The sequence below is a fragment of the Phoca vitulina genome, unplaced genomic scaffold (assembly GCF_004348235.1).
Source record: "Phoca vitulina isolate PV1807 unplaced genomic scaffold, GSC_HSeal_1.0 scaffold56, whole genome shotgun sequence".
NCBI lineage: Eukaryota > Metazoa > Chordata > Mammalia > Carnivora > Phocidae > Phoca > Phoca vitulina.
The window spans coordinates 4,037,122-4,063,543 of NW_022589759.1; the positions used below are offsets into that span (position 1 = coordinate 4,037,122).

General features: G+C 55.4%; 1 protein-coding gene across 1 annotated transcript in view; it reads right to left on the bottom strand.

Moving 5' to 3' along the window:
- The window catches only part of CRISPLD2 (cysteine rich secretory protein LCCL domain containing 2), a 60,961-nt gene extending 42,168 nt beyond the window's left edge, over positions 1-18,793 (bottom strand). The window contains exons 1-2 of the mRNA XM_032389935.1: positions 18,637-18,793; positions 3,393-3,707 (exon numbers count right to left, since the gene is read on the bottom strand). Of these exons, the coding sequence (XP_032245826.1) occupies positions 3,393-3,632 (240 nt within the window). The 5' untranslated portion in view covers positions 3,633-3,707; positions 18,637-18,793. The remainder of the gene's footprint in view (positions 1-3,392; positions 3,708-18,636) is intronic.
- Positions 18,794-26,422: the final 7,629 nt, after the last annotated feature.

A 26,422-nucleotide genomic window follows, 5' to 3' on the forward strand; every position in this document is an offset into this window, starting at 1 on the left:
GCCTGGGATCCTTCTCCCAAGCCCGGGACAGCCTGAAGTGGGGAGGGGACAGGCTGCCTTCGGGTGGGCGATCCTCCTGCTGCTCTCTTTACTTAGCAGATCCAAGCCCCCGCTCCCACCAGGAGACCCCGTAGTATACCGTGATGTTGGACTTCCTCCTCCCTGTCTTCTGGACTTGTGCATCACCCGCTCCCCAATAAACTACCCGAACCAACTTGGTGGCTCCATCTCTAAGCAAGCACCCGCTGATGCTCCATGAAGGAACAGACGCCATCCACTGCGAGGGGAGGGCAGTGGGGACAGGAGGGAACACCAAGATCCCTCTGGCCATGGCCAGCTAAGGCCCTTCCCAGAGTCCAGGGAGGCAGGGCAGAGTGCGTGCAGGTGCTGACCCCACCCCGAGGCTCACTAGCTTCTCAGAAGTTCACTATTTATTCTGATCAACGTGAACCTTGTGTGCCTTCGGTCCGCGTCCATAACATTTTCTACAGCTCAGCGGGGATGGCTGTAGGGAGGGCCCTGGCAGATCTCTGGGGGTTAAGGCTTCCGAAATTCTGGCTAGAGGTAGAGGACGCAGCCAAACAAGGACCTAGCTCTCCCCTCCCTGCTTTCGAGGCCTTCTTTTGGGCCCGCCCTTCACCTCCCACCCTTCACCTCCCACCCTTCACCTCCCGCCCTTCACCTCCCACCCTTCTCTTGGCTCCAGCTGTGCCTGGCACGTAGTAGGACCTCAGAGAGGCACAGGTGAACACTCTCTACCCCCCAAAGGGAGGACTGGGGCAAGAAAGAGGGAAAGAGCCAGGCAGTGGGGGGCACTGGTGAGAGTGTGGGGCCAGGCCCTGCCCCTTGCTCGCTCTGTGACTGTGGACAAGCGGCTTCACCTCTCTGAGCCTGTTTCCCCACCTGGGCTCATGATGTCGCCGGAATAGGATGTGGGGGACGGTTGAACGAGCAGGCATCAAGCCCCCAGGCGAGGTGCCGAGCAGCTCTCAGTAAACAGTACCTGGATATTAAGGAAATTAACTTTCTCAAGCACCTACTACGTGCCAGGGGCAGGGTTAGGCCCTGTACCTGAACACCTGCCACTTGCCAGAGAACAGTATTAGCACCACTTTCTTATTTCATTCTCAGAATAAGCCCTTGAGGTTAAGTTATATTTTCCCACTGTTGCAGACAAAACTACCCAAAAAACAAAAAAAAACCCTTGAGGCTAAGAGAGGTTAGGTAACTTGCCGAAGGTTACACAGCAGGAAGTTAGAATTTTAACAACCCAGCTTTATCTGGCTTCCCAGGGTCTCATCTTGCTCTGCATGCTGTCACCAAGGGCTGGTCCCACTCCACTAAAATAATAAGTCACTAAAATAGTAACAGCAACAGTATAGTTAACACTTATTTAGCACTTAGGCATTATCTCATCGACTCCTCCGAACAGTCCTATGAGAAAGGTACTTTTATTGTCCCCGATTGTGCAGGTGAGGAGACATGAACACAAAGAGACTAACTAATCTGCCTGAAGTCACCCAGCTCCCAAGCGGCAGGCTGGCTCCAGAGCCCGTCCACCTATAAAACCTCAGAATAGGGTGTCTCAACTCTTTGGAGTTTTAATGTCCGCCTTTCAGGGCTACGGCTATTTCAAAAGGACCACGGCCAGAGCCCCAGCAGCCACGGCTGAGCAGGAAGCTGGATTTTCAAGACACTTTCTCAAATGAGTGCCCCTTGTTTGGGTGGAGACCGAACAGATAGGCAGGCCTGGGGTGGAGGGGCTGGGCCTCGGGCTACCTCCCCTGCCTCGGGGCCCCTGCTCAGAGGGGCCAACACCACCAACGAAGGCCCAGCTCCCCTGACAGGCAAGCCATTTAGACCTAAGGACCCAGATCCCAGCTCCACCCCTGAAATAACACAAAATAGACAGGAAAGCATGGCAGGCTCGTGAGAGGCTGCACTGACGTTCCCTGCTGCCTATGTGAGCCCTGCTCACTGCACTGAATCTTCCATACAGCCTGGACAAGCACAGAGTGGAGACCTGAAGACCAGCGTAAACTGAGCCTGTTCCCGATAGGAGGCAGGAAGCAGCCAGGATCCCCGGGCTTTGGGGCTCAGTCAAGCTCCCTGCTCCCTGCTGGGCACCATATAGGGCCTTGGGGTGGGAGGCGGCCCAGGAGGAAGGCCGACCTATACAGAGAGGTGGAGAGTGTCCTTTCCCCCCCGGGGACCGGGCCAGGTATCAGGAAGGATGGGGGAAGAGTCCACACCGAAAGCCACCAAGAATTCTACTCTAATTCTCTACGTCTTTAACCCTAAAAAGGCCTGCACCAGCTGCTGATGCATTAGTATTTTGAAAGGGTGCCCGCTCTTCCTAAGATTAGCACAACCCCTTCAGAGTAAATGCCTGGGCCATGTTCTTGAGGGAAAGAAGAAATGGTTTCATAACGAGTTCCCAAAGGACAGCCTTGCTCCAAGGGTGTTTGCCCAGAAGGGCAAGCCTTTCATCTGCCCTATAGCCGGTGACGGGCCACCTCGTGAGGGCAGAGACGGCGACACTGAGGGGCTCCCAGGCACTCGGGGTGCTCCCTGATCATGAGCACCACCTACATCAGAGCCCAAGGCACCATGAAACGGGACAGTAGAGTCCAGAGGAGGGAGAGGAGCTGGGTTCTGAGTGAGGCTTGCTTACGACGGGATAAGGCATGAGGTGGGGACAGGACTCCTGGGGGAGGGAGGGCCTGGCGGCATCTTCGGGGAACACCGAGTGGCCTCTCAGGACAGATGAGCTCGTGATCGAAGGCCTCCAGAGCCAGGCAGGAGCATTTGGGCTCCATCCTGGGCACAGAGGGCCCTGAGGCTCCTGAGCAGGAGACAGGCTTGCTGAAGGTCAGGAAGGGCGCAGGAGGCAGGGCTCAGGGCGGGCCAGCAGGGGACAACGTGGGAGGTGAGAAGCCCCAGGGCTGATCGAGGTGTTGGGGGGACAGGCTGGGCAGACAGGAAGCAGGCAGGGGCAGTGGGGGTGCCAGGGTTTAAACTGGGCGCGGGATGGTGGCTGCGAGCCTGGGTCCTGCGGTCCGTTCTGCCACTACCGTCTCTGACCTCGGGCCTCAGTTTCCTAGTCTATAAAACGGGAGAAAAGCAGCAGGTGTGTCACGGGGCTGGGAGGATGGGAAGCGGTCCTGGCAGAAACAGAGGGGCGTGCGTGGATGTGGGGCCGGAGGCATGGGCTTGGAGGGCCGGCTGCCCCTCTGCTCCTTACGCATGGGATTTCCCCAGGCTCACGGGAGACCCTCCGCTGTACCCTCTCTGCCAGCCCCTCGCTGACAGACACCCCATCTCTCATGGACTCGGCCCCGTTGCTGCTCAGACGGAGGAGGGCGGCGGATGGGGCTGGATGAAGCGCTTACCATGTACTCCATGTTGGAGGCCGGGGGGTACACCTGGCCCCTCAGTTTGTTGTGAAGCATGAGGATCTCCTCCTTGTCTGACCTGGGGATGGCCCTCCGGACCCGGGAGTGGGGCTTGTCCTGCTGGTATTTGCTGAGCAGCTTCTCCAAGTGGGTGACGTTGGGCAGGAAAAAGCCTTGGGCTCCACAGACCAGCAGCACCAGCCCCAAGGGGACGACTCTGTTCAGGACACAGCTCATGGCGCCACGCAGGGAGCGAGGACCAGGGGGACCAAGCAGGCTGGGCTCTTGAGGCAGCGCTGGGGCGCGGAAGCTCTGAAGGAAAGCAGAGGGCAGTGGGGGGAGAAGTCGATCAGTCTTAAACCAGCTCCAGCGTGAGCTTGAGCAGTGAACAGCTATCCCTCTCCCCACTTTGCAGACGTGAAAACCGAGGCTCCCAGAAGCTCAGTAACCGAGGTCCCACAGACAGGAGAGGTGGAGCTACCATGGTTCCTCTCTCCCTAGACGGTCACAGAGTGTCCGAGAGGACAAGGCAGGGCTTGAAAGAGTGTGTTTATTCACACATCTCGCCTCTGCTTCACCTCCAAGGGAGAGTCCGTCAGTCACAGGAGCTTTCCTGGGCATCTAGTTTGTGCTATAGACACTGCGCCTTGCCCCGGGGAGCTCCCACTCGGGCTGGGGCGAGAGACGAGGAAAACCACAGTCCCCACCTGCAGGGCAGTGCTGACCGCGGGCGAGGAGCTGGAAGAAGGGGCTGCGGAACCCCGCCAGGGTGCTGACCCGCCTGGGACCCCAAGGGGCCGTGTCCTTCCATCAAGGCTCCTTCGGTCTTCCCCCACACAAGCCGCAACCCGCTCTCATCAGTTGAGTTGGCTAGGTTTGCAAGACAACATCCAGCAGAGGCATCGGCAGGGGCACGGCGCGGAGGGGCAGGGAGGCAGAGTGCGAGGCTGAGCATGGCCAAGGAGCCATGGGAACCGGGCAGTTCCCACTCTGACCCTGGCAACTCTCCAGGGTCCTGACCGAGCTTCAGACAAAAATAGCCACCATCCAGCAGGGAGGCCCGGCATTCTCTGGACTGGATGAGATGCAGCCTCCCTCCGGGGGAGTTCCCTCTGGGGCAGAGTCCCGGGGACGGGACGGCACAGAAGGCCGTGTGTGCGCTCGCCTGCCCCACTGGGAATCAAACCAGTAATGCAGACCCCTGCGGTCCCGACTCCTCTCCAAGATTAGTCGCACCGCCATATATGAACATTTCCCAGCTGCAGAAGGCCAGGCTGACGGAGATGCCAAGACACTGACGCTGGACTGCCTTCGGTGACGCAGCAAGAGCAGAGACCCACGTCACGGAGCACCCACTGGGCGTCACGATGGCACGGGGTCTGCGGCACTCTCCGCCTCAGCAGCTTCAGGGCCAGGTACCCCCGAAGGCATGAAGCAGAACTGCTCCTAGGACTCAACTGTGATTCCACTGGACTAAAGCCTGGGTGGGGTTTAAATCACCAGTGGGCACCATTCAAACGACTCTCATGGGGGGACAGGTAAATAGACGGTGGGGCAGTCGGGTGGAGTATTACACAGCAGGGAAAAGGAACAACCTAGAGCCATGTGAACGTCAGCATACATAAGTCCCAAATCCAGTGTTGGGTTAGAAAAGTAAGTTGGAGAATATAACACTAATGGTCCTATTTACGCCAACTTTAAAACATACAGACCACAGTTTGTATAACTTACAGGTACACATGGATACAGACACACACACATATGTGTATATTACATGTGCATATCGTATACATATATAATACACACATATACATGTGTCTGTTTGTGTGTACATATGTGTACATAGGGGTGTTTATATAGTAAAACCACACCTGAACCCCAGACCAAGTTCGTGGTGCTGGTTGACTCCAGGGTGAGGGATGGGGAACTGGGAAGGAGAATATGAGGGACCTCATCTCAATCTTTAACATATTATTTGTATTTTTAAAATCTCAAGCAGATAGGGCAAACTGTCCACCTCTGTTCACTTTAGGGGGACAGGCTGAGTTGGGAGGAACGGCAAAGCGGTAGCCCAAGGAGGGTGGGTGCAGGGGCCGGACCTGGGTGGGGAGCCCATGCCATCCTTTGGACGTCTCTGGTTTTTAAAAATTTCAATTAATAGAAGAAAACAAAACGCCGAAGCATGAAAAGACAAGGAAGCAATTGCTGGTGCCACGTGCATCCTTCCGGCGTGTTCTCCTGAACTGGTGAGACCTTATTCCAAAAGACAAGACAAGCCGCCTTCACTGTGCACTTGATGGGGCCACCTGAGCCCAGCACTTGGAAGCTGGTCCTTGTCTGCATGGCCCCACAGAGAATTTGTAAAGCCTCAAGGGCAGCTTTTGAGTTGGGAGCACCGTTTCCGGGGTTTAGTCCCACGCTCCCCACAGAGAACACAAAGGACAGGAGACGAGACATTTCTCCAAGGGCCTCCTTGGCCTCACCTCAGCCAGTCACCACCCGGGAAACACAGATATGCCCTGGGTCGTGCCACTCACAGCGTCGCAGGGGAAGCATGCCCATCACACTGTTGGTTCTGAGAGTGGCCTGGCCTGGCGAGAGCTCAGGGGACCTGGGGGTCCTCGCTGGGTAGGAGTGAGGCCCAGATCATGCCGCTCCTGCTAAGTCTGGGCTGCAGGACGACACCAAAGGCTTTAGCAGAACCATGAGGACAAGGTGGCCAGAGGCTCTCCTCCCGGGACCCTGCGCAGTGCTGCTCTAGACTGAGCTGTGGTCCCCCAGATTCACAGGCTGGGGTCCTGACTCCCAGAACCTCAGAATGTGACTGTATTTGGAGACAGGGCCTTTAAAGAGGTCATTAAGTTAAAATGAGGTCACTAGGTGAACCCTGATCCAATCTGACGGCTGTCATCATAAGAGAGGGGATTGGGATGCAGACACCCACAGAGGGAGGATCCACAGGGAGAAGGCGGTGTCTACAGCCCACGAGAGAGGCCTCAGGGGACAGCAGCCCTGCCCACAGCGGGGGCTCAGGCCTCCAGAAGTATGAGAAAATACTGGATGAACAGGACTGCGGTCCCAATACCCCACTGGCCACTGTGGGAAGGAGGTGGGGGGGGTGCAAGGTAAATCAAGAGGCCAAGGCCCACTTCCCAGGGGCATCACCAGCACCCTGGGCCTGCGCGGCCCCTCCAGCCTCTGCCGCCCCAACAGCTCAACCAGAACTTAGGGCCTAGACACTCCAGCCCCTTTCCCACCCACCATCAGACAATTTAAACCCTTTCTTATATGAGATGCGTGCACTGTCCGAGGCTGCTCGGGGCTTCCCAGGGACAAGTACAGTCCCCGACAGACTGACCGGGGAGGCTGACACTGAGGGGGACCTACTGCACACCAGTCCCTGGATTTCTCATCTCACCCACCTGATGATCCAGAGGCTTGGGTTCTACTGCTTCCATTTTACAGAGGAGGAGACTGAGGCCTCTGCAGTGTCCGGAAGAGCCCAAAGTTGTACAGTGGGTGAGCAGAAACTGAGCGCTGGGACGCAGCCCATCCCGCCCCAGGACCCTTTCCTTACGCTGCCCTGTCTCCCCGAGAGTGGGCTTCCTGGAGTGCCCGGCACCAGCCTGCAGGGGAGGGGGCCCCGCAGCAGCCCCGTCCACGCTGGCCTGCAGGTCAGATGGTGGTTCCTGGTGGTTAGAAGACACCTGTGTGTCACCCCCAGGGGACTAAAACCTTACATCATGGTGACCTTTCACCAAAACACGCCTCCATCACCGGGCCTGCATGCATCCAGCCTCCCTCCATCGCTGCACCTGTGACTCCCACGTGGCGAGCTGACCTCCGACCCCGGACATCGACGGATGCTCTCTGAAGAGCACTCTTTGGACCCCTGGTTCTCCGAGGCTCGCCAAGGGCAAACCTCATTTCTAGAGAAGGCCTCCTCCACTCTGTCACCCCCGGCCTGTCTCCGGTGGCTGGAGTCACGCGTCGCGGACCACTGAACAGCGCAGCCGAAACGCTCCCCGGAAGCTCCAGCGCTCCTTTGCCACAGTTGCAAACCCAAGCCCGTGACCATAGACAGGACTCCTGAGAACGGGCCAGATGTCAGGCCCCCAGGGAGGTGGGGAGGGGGACCAAGGACGCTTTCAGGCCCCAGGGCCCGTGGCAAGACCCCAGCCTGGCTGACGAAAGCCACAGGGAATCAACTTCCTACAACACTGCCCAGGGCCCCTAAACGCACCTGGAGCCCACCAGGGAGGTGGCGGTTTCTGACCCCATTTTACAGGAAAGAAAACTGAGTCCAGGAGACACTGCCTGGTGTTGGTGAGGCCGTGCAGCCCGTTGGAGGTGGAACCAAGACGTGAAATCCAGCTTTCTGAAAGCGTGGGGGACTTTCAGCCCATGGCCGGGGTATCCGCTCTGCAGCCGCCCCGCCGCCCCGCCGGGGCTGTGTGGGCCCAGAGGGGATCAGCAGACCCCCATGTTCCCAATCTAGCAATGGCGCCTCCTCAGGGTCACCTCCTGGGCAAGGCCGCCCGCAACCCCGCCTCTTGGGAGCAAGTGACAGAAAGGGAGTGCGCGTGGGGCTCCGTGCGTCACGCCACCAGGGCTCTGCCCGTGTTTGGGAGCGTCTGCCAGGAAGATGAATCTCAGCAGTGCGTTTGTCGGCCGGCAGCTCTGAGCTGTGCCAAAGCTCTTCCCTCTGGCACATGCTGTTCTCACAGCTCATCCCACGGCCCCAACCTGCCCCCTCCTCGCCCCGGGCCAGCCCCACGGATTCCTGCTCTTCTGGCTACGATTCAGCTCCAGGGTCACGGCTGAATCACGCCCCAACCACACCTGTCGGGCTTGTTCGCCGCTGAATCGCTGACATCTGACACGTCGGTGTTCAATAAATATTTATGAAATGAATGTGTGGGTTGCATCCTCCTGAGGAAGTCAGGAGAGCCGTCTAAGGACGGTGCAGGGTGCAGGCCCTCCGGGAACACCGAGCTGAGTCAGCTCCTGACGCGGCCCCTCGCCGGCTGCGTGGCTTGGGCACGGCGTGTCCCTGCTCTGGGCCCGGGCTGCCACGTCTATACGGTAGACGGGAATCACGGGGCTCGTCTGACCTCAGCGATTCAGCGGTCAATAAGCCAGACAGGTCTGCGGACATGCTTCAGCGCCAAGAAGCTTCCAGAAAGCAGCATCCTTTCATCTGAGGAGCAGGGCTTCATCCGCCTGGCCTGGTTAGGGTCAGGGGATGAGCTGTGTGATGAGCAGTGAACGAGATCATGAACATGGGTGCTTCGTAAGCGTTAGCTCTATTAATGAGGATGACAACACTACGTGCACCGCAGAGGCAGTGTGTGAAGAAGTTTCTAGAAGCCCGGGATGAATGACGGGGAGTAAACACCATTCTCTCTTCATTACAGTATTTCACAGCCCCACCTCTGCCTTGATACAAAAATCTAATTTTTAAACATCATATTAAATGTGTAACGCGTGCGGGGTTTAAAAACTGTCCCCTAAATTCGAAACACACTTTACTCAAGACGTGCCTTGAGCCATGGCCACTTTCTCCCCAGCTTTCTGGGGAAGCAGGTTCCGAGACATCATGAACCGTCGTGAAGCCTGGCCGGCTCGGGGTCACGAGTGCGGGGCCCCACGTTGGACTTAAAAATTTTAAAAATCAAAACAATAAAAAGGAACCAGGTCTGGGGCATTAATGTTGACTCTCTGGGCAGGAACTGCTCATACGTATGTTCATGGTCATTTGCACTGATGACAATGACCCAGTTCACGTGCCATGAGGGCCGACGTGCTCCTTCCGGGGCTCAGTCTTAGCTGAGTCAAGAAGCCCTAGGTGCCCTAGATCTCACCACGGCCGCATCATGTCTGCTCATACTATCTGCCTTTCCCACCATAGTGTGCACCTGCTGAGGGCTGGAACCAGTGTATGCCGGTAAATGTCCAAACACCGAAACTCCAAAAAATAAAAAAAATAAAATCACCCTGATATGTAGTGTTTGTCAGGTCCCTCGGGACAAACATTCCCACGGTGGCCAATTTCAAGCAACCCGTGTGAGATCACTGATGGTGGAATTTCTGGAAAGACGCGAGATGGCACATCATTGTGTGGTCTTTCCGCCACAGGGATGGGACAGGCACCGATCACCTCACGGGCAGAGACGGCAGTGAAGTGTAGGAGAAGGCTGGGACAAGGTAAGTTCTGAGTTTTCATTACCTTCGTTGTAAAGAGGACTTATGTTAACTGTAAGTTCATGTCATTTGATGTTTAAGGGTGGTCTCTGAAAATTTAACAAAACGCAAGGAGCCGGTCCCAGCCCACCGCTGGCTGGCCCTGAGTCGTGTTCCAGTTCACAGCCCAGTGAGTATTAACTGCTCCACAAACATTTGTCACAAACACCATAGCCAGCCATTCTGGATGCGACCCTGCAGTGGGTCCTCCACTCCCGCACTCCACAGGCTGATGGGGTCACGGCCTCTATGGGCCCTGTCCTACAGGTGAGGGAACCGAGGCTCCAGACAGAGAAGCCACTTGCTCACAGTCACACAGAATGTCTGCGAGTGCCGATGCATCGTCACACTCTTGCCGCTGGCCCGAAGGTGAGGTCTCCGAAACGTCAGGGCAGCTCTAACCTCCCGCCCATGTCAGCCGGGCTCATTCAGGAACACGTCCGCCCCATGTGACAGCAGCTAGCCCAAAAGGCCAGGGGTGCCCCACGCTCTGCTCTTCCTCGGAAGCACAGAGGGGAACACAAAATGTGAGTGGGGCCAAGGGCAGATCACAGTCATACCCACAAACCACCCAAAATTCCAGGAATGAAGCCGTGGCTGGGAGGAGGGAGGAGGGACACCCCAGCATGTCTGGGGCAGATCCCGGGACTGGCCAGAACCTCCAGGGACGAGCATCTGGGTAAGCACCAGACACCCAGGATGTGGGGGGGGATCTCCCCTCCTCGATGGGATCCAATCGGTTTTCCTTAAACTCTTCCCCATGGAATTAGGGCTGGACACAGTAGGAGGCAGGCTTTTCCCTTCCCTGCAGCCTCCCCACCCCCAGCCCTGGTTGTCCGCAACTGAAGACAGATGGCCAGCAAGAGCCTATGCGAAACCCATCGATTTTTTTTTAAAGATTTTATTTATTTATTTCAGACAGAGAGAGAGAGCGAGAGTGAGAGCGAGAGAGCATGAGCACAAGCTGGGGGGAGGGGCAGAGAGAGAAGCAGGCTCCCAGCTGAGCAGGGAGCCCGATGCAGGACTCAATCCCAGGACCCTGGGATCATGACCTGAGCTGAAGGCAGATGCTTAACCGACTGAGCCACCTGGGTGCCCCTTGATTTTTTTTTTAAGATTTTCCTTATTTATTTATTTGAGGGAGAGAGGAAGAGCAGGGAGAGGGGCAGAGGGAGAGGGAGAGAGAGAAAATCTCAAGCAGACTCCACCCTGAGCATGAAGCCCAAAGTGGGGCTCAATCTCACAACCCCGCGATCATGCCCCAGGCCGAAATCAAGAGTCAGACGTTCAATCAACTGAGCCACCAAGGCATCCCTCAATTTCTTAAATACTATGTGGAGAATATACAAAATCTTAGGCAAAAGGAGAAGAGAGCTCATTTTGCAAAAAAAAAGAATTAAAAACCAGATGTGTTTAATATAAACCAAGATCATAAATAAGCCATTTTAAAGTGACTGGATAATAAATCAATATATTCTCAAAATACCCGATATCTGACTCCAGGGGCCCCTCGCCTGCCTTCTTGCCCATGTGTGGATGTTTAGCAAAGCTTCAGATAAACATCAGGAAACCACGGGCTCCCAAGGACTGCTCCAGGGCCGTGAGGAAAAGCGTGGATGTCAGGTCAGACCCAGGTTCGAACTGTGGCCTCACCATGTAGAGCCTCGTGCTGCCCAAAAGGTCCCTTGGCCTCTGATTTTCCAGTTCCTCAAGGGGGACAATGAGGCCCTGAATTGCTCACAGGGATAGAGGAGGGAGGGTAAGAAGAGGAGGAGAGAATTAGTGGTTCTGGAGCTGTCTACTGACGGTCCTTCCTTTCTCCTGGGTGAGTTCAGGCATCTCAGATCCTCTCTGCTCCGGTACGGGGCTGACAGCACCGGCACCAGCCTCCTGCCTGCAATCCCTGATTCATGGTATCCGGTGGTATCTGTAAGGGTGAGTCACGGCCCCTGGCTCTGAACCAAGCTCCAAGACACACGGCTCAAGAATCCTGCAGCACCAGGGGTGCCTGGGTGGCTCAGTCGTTAAGCGTCTGCCTTCGGCTCAGGTCATGATCCCAGGGTCCTGGGATCGAGCCCCGCATCAGGCTCCCTGCTCGGCGGAAGCCTGCTTCTCCCTCTCCCACTCCCCCTGCTTGTGTTCCCTCTCTCGCTGTGTCTCTCTGTGAAATAAATAAATAAAATCTTTAAAAAAAAAAAAAAAAAAAAAAAGAATCCTGCAGCACCAGGCTATGGACCCTCCACACCGCCGTGCAGACGGAAATCCCAGGGCAGGCCCCCGGGTGGCCACGGAGTCCCTCGCATGTGCAAGCAAGCAAGACAGTCTGCCTCGAGAGAGGGAGGGGACCTCACAGCTAATAGACAAAGACAGAAGGCGTGAGAAAACCGCCTGGGGAATGGGATGGTAACTCCAGGCAGAGAAAGGACAGGGACCGCTCTGGCTGGGGTGAACAGCAAGGTCTCGCTCAAATCTCAAGGAAGGGGAACCCTAGACAGCAGGAACCACAAGGTCAAAGGCTCCAGGATGGTCCCCATCTTGGCATGACCGAGGACAGGCACAAAGCTGTGGAGCTGGGAGGAAATGGGGTCACACAGGAGGGCAGCGCCAGGTGGCCAGGGGCCTGGAAGACCATGGTGAGGAGTCCTGCTTTTACTCCAAATGCAAAGAGGAGCGTCAGTTGGGGGGGGGGAGGTACAGCCGAGGTGACAGGGTCTGACTTAGGCTTTGAAAGCCCATCAGCATGCAACGACACAGGGCAGAGCTCAAGACCGAACAAAAGAAGCCAGACTCCAATGATTAAACAGGCTCCGTTCTGTTTACGTCAAGTTCAAAACAAGGCAAAACCAACCTATGCCATTAGAAGTCAGGAAATGGTTCCCCCCCCCGGGGGGGGGGGGCAGGGCCGGGGGGGGGGCCGGGGGGGGCAGCTCAGGCTCCCTGCAGCTTGTGCACTTAGGGAAAAGTCACCCGCCAGCGCACCAGTGAGCGCGCACTCCTCTCTGGTAACGTGAAACTTGAATACAACTTTTTTCAAGTTTGAAGTCGCTCTGGCTTCTAAGAACGGACCAAGGGAAGTGTGAGACGCAGCAAGGAGGAGGAGATCCTCGGGGCTGTCCCCACGGAGTCTCAGGGCTGAGGCAGGTCCAGGGCCTGGCCTCCGACAGCCCTTCAGACTGCAGCCCAGATAAAGCCCCGCGCCCGGCGGGGGCCTCCCCCTTGGACCAGACAGCGACTCTCCCAGACAGGGCCCGGTTCATCCCGAGTCTGAGAGGGCACTTTGTCCGGCGGTGCCAAAGCTGCAAATGCCTTCCGCGCCAGTGAGGCCCAAGCCTTGAAGGTTCCCGGGAATAAACAGGGTTTTCAGCGGCCAGGCGCTTCCCCGGCAGAGAACAGACGGGCTGTGTCGGAGCTGGTGTGGGGCAGAGAGGGGGTGGCGGCGACGCTGGACATACACTCAGAAGCATTTTCAGCGCTGTTGAGGGAACTGCTCATTGTTCCAGAGGGGGCGTTTGGGGCTTACAAACAGATGTATTTTGAAAGCTCCTGGGCACACAGGGGCAGGGAATGTGCTCCGAAGGAAGATGCTAGACTCCTCCGGACACTTGCTCAGGCCCCAGAGCAATGAGTGCCAACAAGCTGAGTGTTCTTCTGCAAGAAAAGCCATGAATCTGCCAACAGCTTGTGAAGGGGCCTCTCGACCCTGCACGGAGGTGGCCATCCCAGCCCCCAAGGCTCTTACTCCCGTCTGGCCGTGTGACCTCTCTCTGGTCGCACCAGGCCCTATATCCAAAACCTTCCACACAACTTCACACCCACCCCCACCAGCCAGCCATCCCCACCCCATGTTGGTGCCGGGGCCCCAAGGCAAGTCTTCATCAGCTGTATAGGGTGGCAGGGCTCACCTTCAGGCCTGAGCCAGAAAGTGCCGGAAGCCTCATTAAAACAGATTGCTGGCCCCAGCCTCGTAGCTTCTGATTCAGGAAGCCTGGGATGGGGCCTGGGAATCGGCATTCCTAACAAGCTCCCAGGTACTGCTGAGCCCCCCTTGGAGGGGGGCCCCACTTTGACAGTTGTGGCCCCAGATTGTAACGGTCTCAAGTCTCACGCCCCACCCGAACACAGCACTTCCCAAACTCCCACCCTCGGCACACCTACCTCCCCCCCCGCCCCGCCCGGCTACCTGCGCCAGTCCATACTGTGTACTTTCATGTAAGGTGGCCCGCACCCTCAGTGCGGACATTTCTCCTTGGAAAAGGTAACTTTCCATCCCCACCATTTGCAAAGAACGTGATCACTTCTGCCTCGAAGGGAAGGCAGGAGTAAAACGTCACGTGTTGAAAACAGAACAAAGCGAGGGCCTCCCAGCTGGCCACGGACGCCAGCCACAGACTTTTATGCCGAGGGCGCTCTGTCTTTGCCACAAGGGGGGAGCATGGTGTGGGGCAGCTGTTGGGCTCAGGCAGCATGCCCGCATTCGCCTTGACTTAAAAGGTCAGCTCCTGGAGGGGGGGCCTCTGCGGCTGGGTCTGTGCACAGGCTCGGTCGGGACCAGTGGGGATGGCTCCCCACACTTTGGGGAACACTGCTCATTTCACGGTAATCTGTTCTCAAGTGCAAGCCCCACAGCCCGTGACAGGAAATCCAGACCCAGGGGGCACCAGGGTGGCTCAGTCAGTTAAGTGCCTGACTCTTGATTTTAGCTCAGGTCATGATCTCAGGGTCGTGAGATCGAGCCCTGCGTTGGGCTCCGCGCTGAGCTTGGAGCCTGCTTGGGATTCTCTCTCTCCCTCCCCCTCTGCCCTTGCCCCCCAGCCCCCCCCCCAAATTGCACACATGCTCACTCTCGAAAAAAAGAAAAAAAAGGAAATCCAAACTCACCCTACCCTCAGGGCAGACCCTTGCCACTCTGGGCCTGGGGGCCTGATGCTCAGACTCTAGCCATACGGAACTCCTTGCCATTTTCCACGGGTGCAGGCCCCTCCCCATCTCCAGGCCTTTGCACACACATGGTCCCTCCACTTGGGGCACTCTCTATCACCTTTCCTAGCCTCTGCTCTAGAAGGATTTCTCAGGCTCTTATCAAGTTGGTCCCAGCAGGTGCCATCCAGCTCCCAACCCTAGAGAGATCAGAGTGGGTTTTTTCCAGTCTGGAAGAACTTTAGAGCAGGCTCGATTCCAGGACCATTTGACTACGAATGAAATGGAAGCTCTATTCTTTTTCCTTCTGGGATACTGCCCTCCCGCACTCACAATGGGACACGGTTCAGAAATTTGGGTTGAAAATGTGGGATTTCCTAATTTATAATATTTTTTAAATGATGGTCCAGAAGTTGCATGATCCGCATTATGAATTTCTTTTTCCCCGGAACCTGTGGTTTTTGTCTAAGCTGACACAGCACTTGAGACAATCAGAGAAGATAAATCTCCCTGGGGCTGAACCACGAGAAACTGTCTGTCCTCATGGCCATGACGGGGGGTGGGGTGGGGTCTGTCCAGGAACACCCACAAGTACACAGCCTGGGGCAGAATGCCTCAGACGGGATTCTCCACCAGTTGCCCTGGGGAGAATGCCAACACCTCCCCCAGAACACCCAGATTTCCCTGCGTCCATGGCGGAGGGCCCTGATCTGTTCTGCAGTGAGATGACCTGAGTCTATGCTTCTTCAAGAAGGAAGCCAAGAAGGGAGAACACGGTTTCCTCCATAAGTTAACTATGAAGTGACCATGTGACTTGGCAATCCCACTTCTAGGTGCGGACCCAAAACAACACAAAGAGCTGTTCCAACAAAGATGTGTCTACACGTGTCCACAGCAACGTTGTTCACAACAGCCAAATGGTGGAAACAACGCAAACGTCCATGGATGGAAGGATGGATAAATGAAATGTGGTCCATCCACACGGTGGAATATTACTCAGCCATGAAAAGGAGCAAAGCGCTAATACATGCTACAACATGGAGGGACTCTGAAAGCATCACACTGAGTGCAAGACGCCAGTCACAAAAGGCCACATATCACATCATTCCATTTATATGAGATTTCCAGAATAAGCAAATCCACAGAGATGGCAAGCAGACTGGTGGTCGCCGGGGGGCTGGGGAGGAGAGACCGGGTAACAATGGCTACGGGGTGTCCTTTGGGGGTGATGAGGACATTCCGGAACCAGACAGGGGTGCTGGGTGCACAGCATTGTAAACATGCACAATGCCACTGTGCTCTACGCTTTAAAATGGTTAAAATGGTAAATTTTGTGCTTATGCGTATTTTACCACATGAAAATAATTTTTTCAAGGAAAGAAAGAAGAAGAAAGATTATGGCGGGTCCTACCAACCACCACCCAGATCTGCCCTCGCCTTCCTGTTCCAGAACGCGGTATACCTCAGTTAGGACTTTCAGAGAGGCTCGGGGTCCCTGTCCTCTCAGAAGAGCTGAGCAGCTACTCAGCTTCATTAACTGAAGATGAAATGAAATGATGCCCGTGTTGTATTTTCCTTTCTTGACAAGCCATCAGCCCCTTTGAGTGATGCTGGGTTTGCACATCTGGGACTGATCAAAAACCAGTGAGTTTACAAAAAAAAAAAAAAAGCCTCCTAGGTCTGGAGCAAGCAGACACAGAGGCACCTCCCATACGTAGTAAATTACACTGGTGACAGAGCAAAGAAATGTTCCAGCTCCCACAAGGCCAAAGAGGTCAGCATTTGAGGGTCCCGCCTCTAAAAGCCAGTTTTCAAATGCAACCTACAAAAGGCCAGATATCCAACGAGGGGTCTTGGAGGGAGGGATGAAGTGTGGGACTCCCAGAGGCCTCGTGTTCTTCTGCCAAGGCTCCAGGCCCTCCCCTGCCAAGCCAGCTCTCCTCTGCAGTCCAGAGGCTGATCTGGGTCCCAGAGCAGGGCTGTCCACACGCTGACACTTGTACCTGTCAGCAGAGTAGAGCCCCGGCCCCTGTGTCAGGGCATCCCCTGTCCAGGCCCACCCCTAAGTCGGACAGGGATCCGGATCCCACATGGCACGAGAAGCCCTCTTAGCCAGCTCTGCTGTGACAAACAGTTGGCCAGTGGGCAAACGCCTTCTTCCAGAGTCTGGGGTGGGACCCAGCCTGGAGGGCCGCTCTCCCCTGCCCTGCCTGTGTCATGTCGCATACATGCCTTCATCACTCCGAGACTCAATTTCCTCCTTGTAAAAAGGAAGACAGCCCAGTGTCCGCCTCCTAAGGAAGGCCGTGAGATGACCCGTGTAAAGCCCGGGCACATCTGGCTCATGCTGAGTGTCAGGTACACGTCAGCTGCCGGTATTACTATAAATGTTACTCCCACTCCTACATCTGCAGAGACTCTGAAAAGAATCCAAATCGCTCTCTTTCTCCTCCCCGGGTGCATATTATTGGGAACCTGGGGGCTTGGGCTTAACTCTGCTGAGAGGTTTTCCTGGAACCCCTCTCAGACAACACGAAATTTTGTGTGCAGGTCAGGTCCGGAGGTGGAGTTAGTGGTTGGGCAAAGAAATGTCTTAAAGGAGGCAGGACCCAGCAGTTAAGAGCACAAGGTCTGCAACCAGACAAACCTGGAGGTGACAGCATGGCATATCAGCTAGGAGACCTTCTGCATGATCTTTACCTCTTTGAGCCTTGGTTTACTCATCTGTGAAATGGGGATCAAGAGGCCGACTGCCCAGGTGTGTGCAGGGATGAAAACGCAGGGAAGTGGCATGGCCTCACACCTGTCACACCAGCAATACAGCTCCCACACCTTCTGCTCCTCCTTCCCGTGTGGAAACAGCCAGATAGAGGCAGAAGCAGAAAATGAGGTGCACAAAACACCAAGAACCTTCAAAGGCCCCCTCTCAGTCTATTTGGAGAAGAGGGCATGCCTCTCATCTTGTTCTGCTGGACCCTGGGCTCTCACCTGGCAGATTTAGACCCTAGATGACCCTACTGGGGAAGGCAGGGACGCCAGATTCTGCTGGAACATGGCACCCAAATGCTCAGGGTGGAAATGTACAAACCCACTTTGCCAGGCAAGCTGGGCATTTGCACAGGCTCCCAGCTGCTCCTCTCAACCGGAGCAGCAGCTCAGCCTTTGGATAAAAGATGCCCAGCTCAAGTTAGATTTCAATGAGCAGGCATCAGCTAAGCCTTTTCTGACTCGTCCACCAGCCAAGTCCTGGGCAAGGGAGGCTCTGAGTCTGCACCACACAAGGGGTCTGCCCTGGCCCTGTCCATCTAGGGCAGCTGATCTCCCTGGGACCACAGAGCCAAGTCCTCAGCTTCCAGCACAATTCTTCCCCCACAAGGAGTGTATGCAGATGTCCAGTCTGGCTGAAGAGACCCAGCATGTGTTCCCAAGCCTGCAGGAACTCTGGCATGCCCCACACCTGGACACGGAGCTTCAGAGGCAGAGAGAGCTGGGTTGCTGCCCTGGCTCTAACTGGACAACTCACCTCCCCTCTCTGACCCTCAGTATCTTCATCTGAAATATGGGAAGAGAAAGGCTACCTCACAGGTTTGTTGCAAATAAAATCATAAAGGGGCGTGGCCCTGTAAACCCTAGCAGAATGCACACACCGTTAGGATCACCCTGACCATCCACACGTGGATAGACACATTCAAACCCTTGCCACATTCACACCATCAGTTTTCCATTTATTGACGCCCACTGTGTACACAGGAATGCAACAGATGCTAGCGAACTGCAAAGGGAGGCAAGAGTACCCAGGCTCAAGGAGCAGGAATCTGCAGTTAGACCGGCTTTGAGTCCCGACTCCCTTGCTCCCTGGTTGTGAGGTCTTGGACAAGTGCCTTGGTCTCTCTGAGCCTCAGTTTCTCCATCTACGAAGGGCCATGCGGCTGAGCCCGGTTCTGAGCCGCAGGGAGCGCGCCCAGCACAGTGCCTGCACAGAGTAAGCCCCAAGACATGGTATCTGCTCTGGTTAACTCAGCTCAGAGATTAGTGGAGTGGATCGCAGCCTGGAGAGGGGAGGAAGCGAAGTCACACTTACCTCCGCAGGGCTCTCCAATCACCACCACGCCGGTGTCTCCCGTGTCGTGCAGCGGCAGCAGCGCGCACACAGTGGACACGGTCGGCACAGCGGGTCGCACAGGGGGTCTGTCGCAGGCACCACACACCGGGGGCAGCGGAGGGATGCGGTGGATGCAGGGGCCTTGCGCGCAGCCTCTTATAGAATCTCCGCGCCACGCCCCCGGAGGCCGGCGGCGCTGATAGGGCCGCGAGGCGTAGTCCCGCCCCCGGCTCCGCCCTTCTCCCCTCCCCGCCCCCCGGGAGTCCCGCGGGCGCCAGGAATGGGGGTGAGGGGGCAGGGGGCGGCGCGCGCAGGGCTGGACCAGAGCGTCCTGAGATTGGGGCTTGAGAAGAGGACGCGCTCGCTTTCCTCAGCGTGACCATGAAACTATCGTTTCCTCTGAGCGCTTACTGTGCGTCCGGCGAGGTGCCAAGCACTTTCCACCAGGGGTTGGCAAATTTACCAAATCCCATCTCTCTGTGCCTCAAATGGAAAATGGGAATAGGGAAGTGACCTCCCGGGATTGTAGCAAATAAAACCGGGAAGGGTGTGGGCTCTGTAAACTGTGGCACAGAATACACACTTGCTATATTTACTCCCATCCTCTACACGGTGGCAGAAAACTCCACTCGTCACACACACACACGCACACACGCACACGCGCATTCCCAGTGTGCAGACCAAGAAACCGTGCTCCAGGCTAGGCGCTTGCCCCTCATTATCCCAGTACGCCTACACAGGAATCTGCTATGGGGGAAGTGATCCCATTTCGCAGATCAGACACCTGAGGCCTGGAGAAAAGAGTGTCTGTGGCCAGTCCCACAGCTGGGGTGCAGCAGCCTTGCTCTAGTTACATTTTGCCCACAGGCATTTAGCATCCTTAACCTGTGCGGGCAAATACGAATCCATTTAGAGCCAGAAGGCACTGCCTTTGAAACACGTAAATCCAAGGCCCTTGCTGGCAGGTGAAGAAACCAAGGCTAGAGGGGGTGAAGGACTAGAGGAGTGTGTGGACCCCCCGCGGGCGGACAAGGGCAGGGGGAGCCTGTCCTCACGTGGCGCGTCCCTGCATGAAGACCGGGAATCATCTGCTCCTTCCGCACACTCCGACCGGGTCACTCTGCACCAGCCCCTGCGCTCTGCAGCTCCGGCAGGGCGGACAGGGCCCCTCTGGAATCTCAAGCATCGGGGGCATCCAGAGGGTCAGAGCAGATGGGGAGCCAAGATGGACAGCGAGTGGCCGGGAAATGCATGGCTCAGTTCCGAAAGCCCAAACGCTTGCCAGGGTTTCGGTGCCGCTCAAACGCCAATAAAAAGTGGCACAGGCACCTTTATGGTTGTTATCTCTGTCTGTTCCCTTTACTTTTTTTACTTTTGAAGCTTCATGCTAGCTCCACATTCATGCAGAACTTATTAAGCACCTACTGTGTGCTGGGCTCTGTTCCAAACACTGGCGTATCCCGTGGTCCAGAACAAGTCCCTCATTCGACAAAGGACAAACCCGGACGGAGAAGAGATGCTCATCAGGCACCGGGCTTCACATGCATTATCCTGTCAACTTCCCCCCACACACACAACCCTCCCCCCGCCCCCACAGTGGTGCTGTTATCATCAGGAAACTGGGCACCCGGTGCAAGTAGTTTCCAGAGGCCACACTGCTCCTGAGGGGAGGAACTGGGATTTGAACTCATGCTCTCGTCCACTCAGCTGCCACTGCCCATGTACCAACAAGCTTTGGGTTCGGGGGAGTGGAAGAAACTGGGTCCCCACCCAGGAAAAGAGGAGAGGAAGGAAAGCTACACAGGATCAGGTTTCACATGGGGGTGGGGGTAGTTCGTACTTAAATGTCCAGAGCTCTGCTAACTTGAACCCCCACCTCCTTACCGTTGCTTTTTATGGTAACTCAGTGGGCTCCCTGTTGGTCCAGGATGGCTCTGGGGACACCCTTCCCGGGCCAGGCACTCCAGGGGCACCGCTGACACAGCTGCCACCGGGGGGCACCTCTCAACAGTGTCATCCCCTCACCAGCCTCCCGGCTCCTGTCCAGCCTGGCAGCCCCTGCCCCAGTACCCTGCACACCACGGAACCTTCCAGACCCTTACCCCTCTCCTTTCCCTCTGTGGTCCTCTCCTTATCTACCCCCCCCACCCCCGCTTCTTATCTGACCCACTGAGCCTCCAAGGCCTGGCATCTGACCATGCCCACCCCTGCCCACTGACGTCCAGCAAGCACTTCCACGTGCCGGGCCCTGTGCCCAGGGCTTCCCTGGCATCTGCCTGTGACCCTCTTACAACCTGAAGAGCAGAGGAGCTTTAGTTGGCCTTGTTTTATAGATGGGGAAACTGAGGCTGAGGTAGGTGAGGGTCACTTGGCTATTGAGTGCTGGGGTTGGGACTCCAACTCAGGCGGTGCAGGACCACAGCTCATGACCTTGGCCTCTAAACCAGGTGACCCGAGGGGATTAGGGAGTCTGGGTTTGCTGCAGGGTGGATCCACTGAGCGTTTCTGAGCTATTTCGTTTCTCTTTGACATCCCAGTCTGGCAAACATTTCTCAGATGGGACATTATGGTTACTCTTGCTTTGTAACAAATTACCCAAAACGTTGTGTCTTAAAACCACCATTGTATTTTGCTCATACTTTTGTAGGTCAGGCATCTGGGAAAGGCCTGGTTGCATGGTTCTTGCTTAGGGGTCTCTCGTGTGGTTGCCATCAGATGTTGGCTGGGGTGGCAGCATCTGAGGGCTCAGTTGGGCTGGACATCCAAGCTGTCACCCACGTGGCGGGAGCTCAGCAGGACGGCTCGACTGATCTGCCCCCACGTGGTTTTTCCTGGAAAGCAGTCTCGGGATAGTCAGAATTTTACTTCCCCCACAACAAGCCTCCCAAGAGAAGCGGGTGGAAGGTGCATGGCCTTTTATGACCCGGCATTGGAAATCAGAGAACATCACTTCAGCTGTCCTCCTAGTTGAATCACAGAGCCTGCCGAGGGTCAGGGAGAGAAGACACAGATCACCCTTCTCAACAGGTGAAGATCGAAGAATTTGCAGACAAGATACGTGGAATTTGGAGACACAGCCTGGCACCGAGCAGATACTCGATAAAAGATAATCCATCCTTCTTATGGGCCTAAGCTAGGCAGTCCAGGGGAGTGAGCATCATCCTTGCATGTCCGTGGAGGAGTTCCGATCCTGACTCCACCATGCACCAGCTGTGTGTGTCTTTTCTCAAGTCACCTGACCTGACAACAGCCTCCCAGGCTCCAAAGGGGCAGGCTGAGTCTGCAGCCTGCTGGTTGGTGCCACCGTTTGGCACCAGTCAGGATGGGACCCAATCCCAACTCCTCTACCTCCAAGCCCCTGGCCTGTGCTCAGCTCCCCATCTGTGAACTGAGGGTAACGACAATGGCGTCTTTCTATGGGCTGCCTTTAAAACATTAAATGGTTTAAAGGCATACATTAATTAATGAAAAATTAGAACAGGGTCTGGCACATGGCAAGAATTAGTTAGTATTATTGTTATTAGAGTCAACAAACTAAGAGACAGATAATTTTAATCTTGATCAACAATTTTCCATCACTGTGCAATCTTAGAATCCAATTTCCAGAAAGTAATATTTGAATTCGAGTAAGATGATGTGTCACGGGGAATGTGGGTTCCTGAGAAGCTCTGAACATGGGAAAGGGCCAAGATGCACCCAGGAGTCCTCCTGGGAAGGGAATGGCCACTTGGATCCTTGGAAATCCCAGTAAAGGATCCTGTCTGCTGGCCAGGCAGGAGTCAAGTCATGGAGCGTTTGAGACAAAGGAAAAGGTCTTTGTGGTTAGAACGCAGCCCCAGCCTGGAAGGGGGAGCACACAGGCCTGGTCTCGACATCAGGGAGAAGTTCCAGCCCTCTGTCCACCTGCTGCCTCAGAACCGGGGCGGGAAGCTGACAGGAAGGCCACACGAAGAAGTGCAAAACAGTGGGTGACACCAGATGGTCCCGAGGATTTCACCACTTGGAGCACAGACCAGGTCTTTCTCTCCTATCTCGATGAGGCTGCCACAGGACTGGTGGGTCTTGGACGCACACCAACATCTTCTTCACCAGCTGACCAGCTATTTTCATCAGAAGATCTTGGGCTGGACATCAAGTTCCAGCTTCTCTGTCTATTCCTGCCACACCCATTCAGCAGCTACAGAGTGTTGGTGAGCCTTCATTTGCATGACTAACAATGTGAGACAAGGAGACATGGGTGGGGGTACCATTTTGTGATGGGCATGGTGTAGAAAGAGGAACCAAAAGTGGGAAAGAGGTGTCACCGTCAGGAAAGACGGTAACACCTCTGGGTTAACAGGTACCAATCATGGGGTCCTCCAGGATCTGAGTGGGATGGGTTTGCTTGACTTGCTGCTGAGGAACGGTACGGGGTGAGTTCCACATCTTCTACTGGTGGGCAACTCTTTGGGGGCAGTGTGGGCCCTGCTGGTGGGGAGATCTGGGGCAAGGTCTTGATCGATTGAAGTTGTAAAAGAAATGCCCCCAAGTTAGTGTAGGCAGAGAAGAGGGCTTCTGGAAAGAAGGTAGCTTAATGTGGAACCCAAGGACAGTCCAGACCCTCAAAGAACTAGAATTAGCTGTGGAGGGTGTCAGGACTTCTGGCAGTCCTTTGTGGGCATTTCTCCGCACTGATTTGGGGTCCCTTCCTTTTTCCTCTGTGGCCAGGTCTTGCCCACTCCCTGTGGACATGACCATCCCTCCAGCATGACTTCACAACCGCCTAGTTCCACGGACCAGCTCAGGCTGTGCCCGGGCACCTCCCAGTTCCGGTTCCTGGACACAGAACCTACTTGGCCCTGTCGGTAGCTGATGTCCACCCCTGGTCAATCACGTGCGACCCAGGGGGCATTGCCAGGCAACATGAGCGTGACGGAAGGCACTGTGAGCTGGGGAGGAGGGGACGCACCCAAAGGTCAGACTGATGGAGATGGCTCAAGGCTGAGTCTTCACATCCTTACGAAAGGGCAGAACCCCACTTTGTAATTTCATGGAACTCCTTGCTCACGCTGCTTTGAAGCCATTAACCTGGGTCAGCCCAGACCGATGTCCAAAACACGCCCGCGTTCCCGCGCTCCCAGGGGTTTCTGCACCCTCTGGTCTCCCCGATCTCCAAACACAGGAGCCAGAGAACACCGAGGACCATGACTGGAAACTGCTCAGGAAATCCAGCTCTTTTGGCAAACGCTGCCACGGTGATTGCTTTCTCCCTCAGTGACAAGCAGGCTTTTCCAGAGGAGGCCTGGCCCTGAGTTTCACGCCCAGGGTGTGGTGTTTCCGGAAGATTCTAAGCCTTTCTGTCTGCCTGGGAGGAAGCCAAGTCTCCGGATGCTGCTCATTCTCCCATGTCCCCCAGGGCATGTGCTGGGTCCTTCTGTGAGCTGGAGCCCTCCTCGCTGAGGCCAGGAATGGAAACACAGCACGACTCCCCTCCTGCTGGGGAGGGGCCCTCACCCCCCTCCTCACGGCACTGAGCTTGCAGATCCCCTGTGGGGCCTCGAATCCAAGCTCTGTCACACCTGCCTTGACCTCTCTGTCCCCCAGGGTCCTCCCCTGTAAATGGCAGTAGCAACAGGCCACGTCACAGAGCTGTGGCGGGAAACAAGCTAACTGCTGAGAATCCTTAGGATCATCCTGTCCATGTTTGCTCTCCAAGTTGTCCACACTCCTGTTTCTATGAACACTGCCCCTGCCAAGCATGACCTCCTCCGGGGCACCCTCCCTAATCACCCCCGCCCCAGGAAGCAAGCAAATAAGGAGTTTGTGGTCAAAGACTGAAAAGCAGGGTACATGGATGCACTGGTTTCCTGGGGCTGGTAACAAATGACCACCAACAGGGGACTGAAAGCAACAGGAATTTGTTCTCTCCCAGAACCCAGAGTCTGAAATCAAGGTGTTGGCAGGGCCATGTTCCCTCTGGAGCCGGAATGGGAGGATTCCCGCCTCTTCCAGCTTCTGATCTGTCCATGTCTCCTCTTCTTAGAAGGAGCCAACAGCCAGCACCAACGTGCAGTTTTGAGTGCACCATCTTGGAATGGGTCCTCTGGATCCAGTGGACACATGAGCAAAATAAAAGACTGCTGTGCTCCAAGCCGCCAGGGGCTGGGATGGTCTCTTGTGCAGCAACAGACAAAAGAATAAGAAGGATGAACACCCTGCGGGGCACACGGCAGGAACTCACCGATGCTTGCTGACTAGAACAGAGCCCTCTCCGACTCCCGAGAAACTAGCCAACACTGGCAATAACCCAGAGCCATTAATAAATAGAATGTGCCAGCACTCTGTCTTCCTTCTCACCTAAACCAAGGTAAACTGAGACTTTTATTTCCAAGTGATGGGGTGGCACCAGTGTTCCTGTTAAATAGGCCATACCGGCCCCTGATGGAGCACAGACCTCCCACGGCCAGTGGCCGGCTTTGGCTGGGTAAGTGAATTCATGAGACCTGCAGACATGCAAGGCCTAGCAGGTGCTTCGACCTGGGGACACGTGGAAGAAGGACCTCATCCTGTGTGCAGGTATTTCAGATCACTGCCACCAGCTCAATGACTGGGGGCTGGTGCTCATTAGGTCCTGCTTTCACCCCAAGTCAAAACTGAAAATGTCTCTTCAAAAGAGAAATGCCCGTGTAAATCATTACAGATAATTATAATGACAGCTCCCAAGGAAGCCCACATCCCCGTGCCCTGCCCCTTGTAGTGTGACTCTGTCCCTTGTCTCATCAGGAGGTGGACTCGATCTCCCTTGTACGTGGACTGGCCGTGTGATTTACTTTGGCCAACAGATTATGGTGGAAGTGAGGAGTACCCGTTCCAAGCCTGGGACTTAAGGGGTCTGCAGCCTCTGCTCTGCTCTCTCAGACCCAGGGACAGCTGTGCTCTAGAGAGGCCCAGTCTAGCCTTCTGGAGCACGAAAGGCCACATGCAGGCAAATGAAGGCACCTGAACTGACAGCTAGCACCAACTGCCTGGCGTTCAGATGAGTGGCCTTGGACCTTCAGCCCTACTCAAGCTGTCAGCCACCTGCGGCCACAGGAGTGAGCCCAGCAAGATCACAGAAGGACCATCTGATCGCCCCCTACAGAGCAGGAGAATTATACACTGTCACCGTTTGAAGCCCCTCCAGCTCGGGATGCTTTGTTATGCAGCAAACACTAACAGATCATGTCCTGGGATGACAAACATTGTCAAGGAGAGATGATTCTGAAGGCCAAACATTTCTCCTCTAAACAGCCACCTGTCTGGTAAAAATTAGCCTGAATTGTGCCCCCCTCCACCCCCAAAGTCACATTTGAAGTCCTAGCCCCCAGTGCCTGAGAGGGGCACCGTATTTGGAGACAGGTCTTTAAAAAGATAATTAAGAAAGGCACCTGGCTGGCTCTGGTGGAGCCTGGGACGCTTGATCTCAGGATTGTAAGTTTGAGCCCCACATTGAGTGTAAAGACTACTTAAAAATAATAAAATCTTTAAAAAAAAAAAAGTAATTAAAATGAGGTCATCGTCATGACCAGTGTCAAATAAATTTCTGTTGTTTAAGCCCCCAGTCTGCGGGACTTAGTTTATGGCAAAACAAGCCAATACAAGTTGCTAAGCAGCTCAGGCCGAGGTCCCCCCTTCCTACTCATCCACACCTTCGAGTTGGAAATTTGCATTGACCTTGGCTCAACCCCGCTTTGTCATCAGAGGACAGGGAACCGTTCCCTTCTCTGAGGGCCCTACTGGCCTCCAG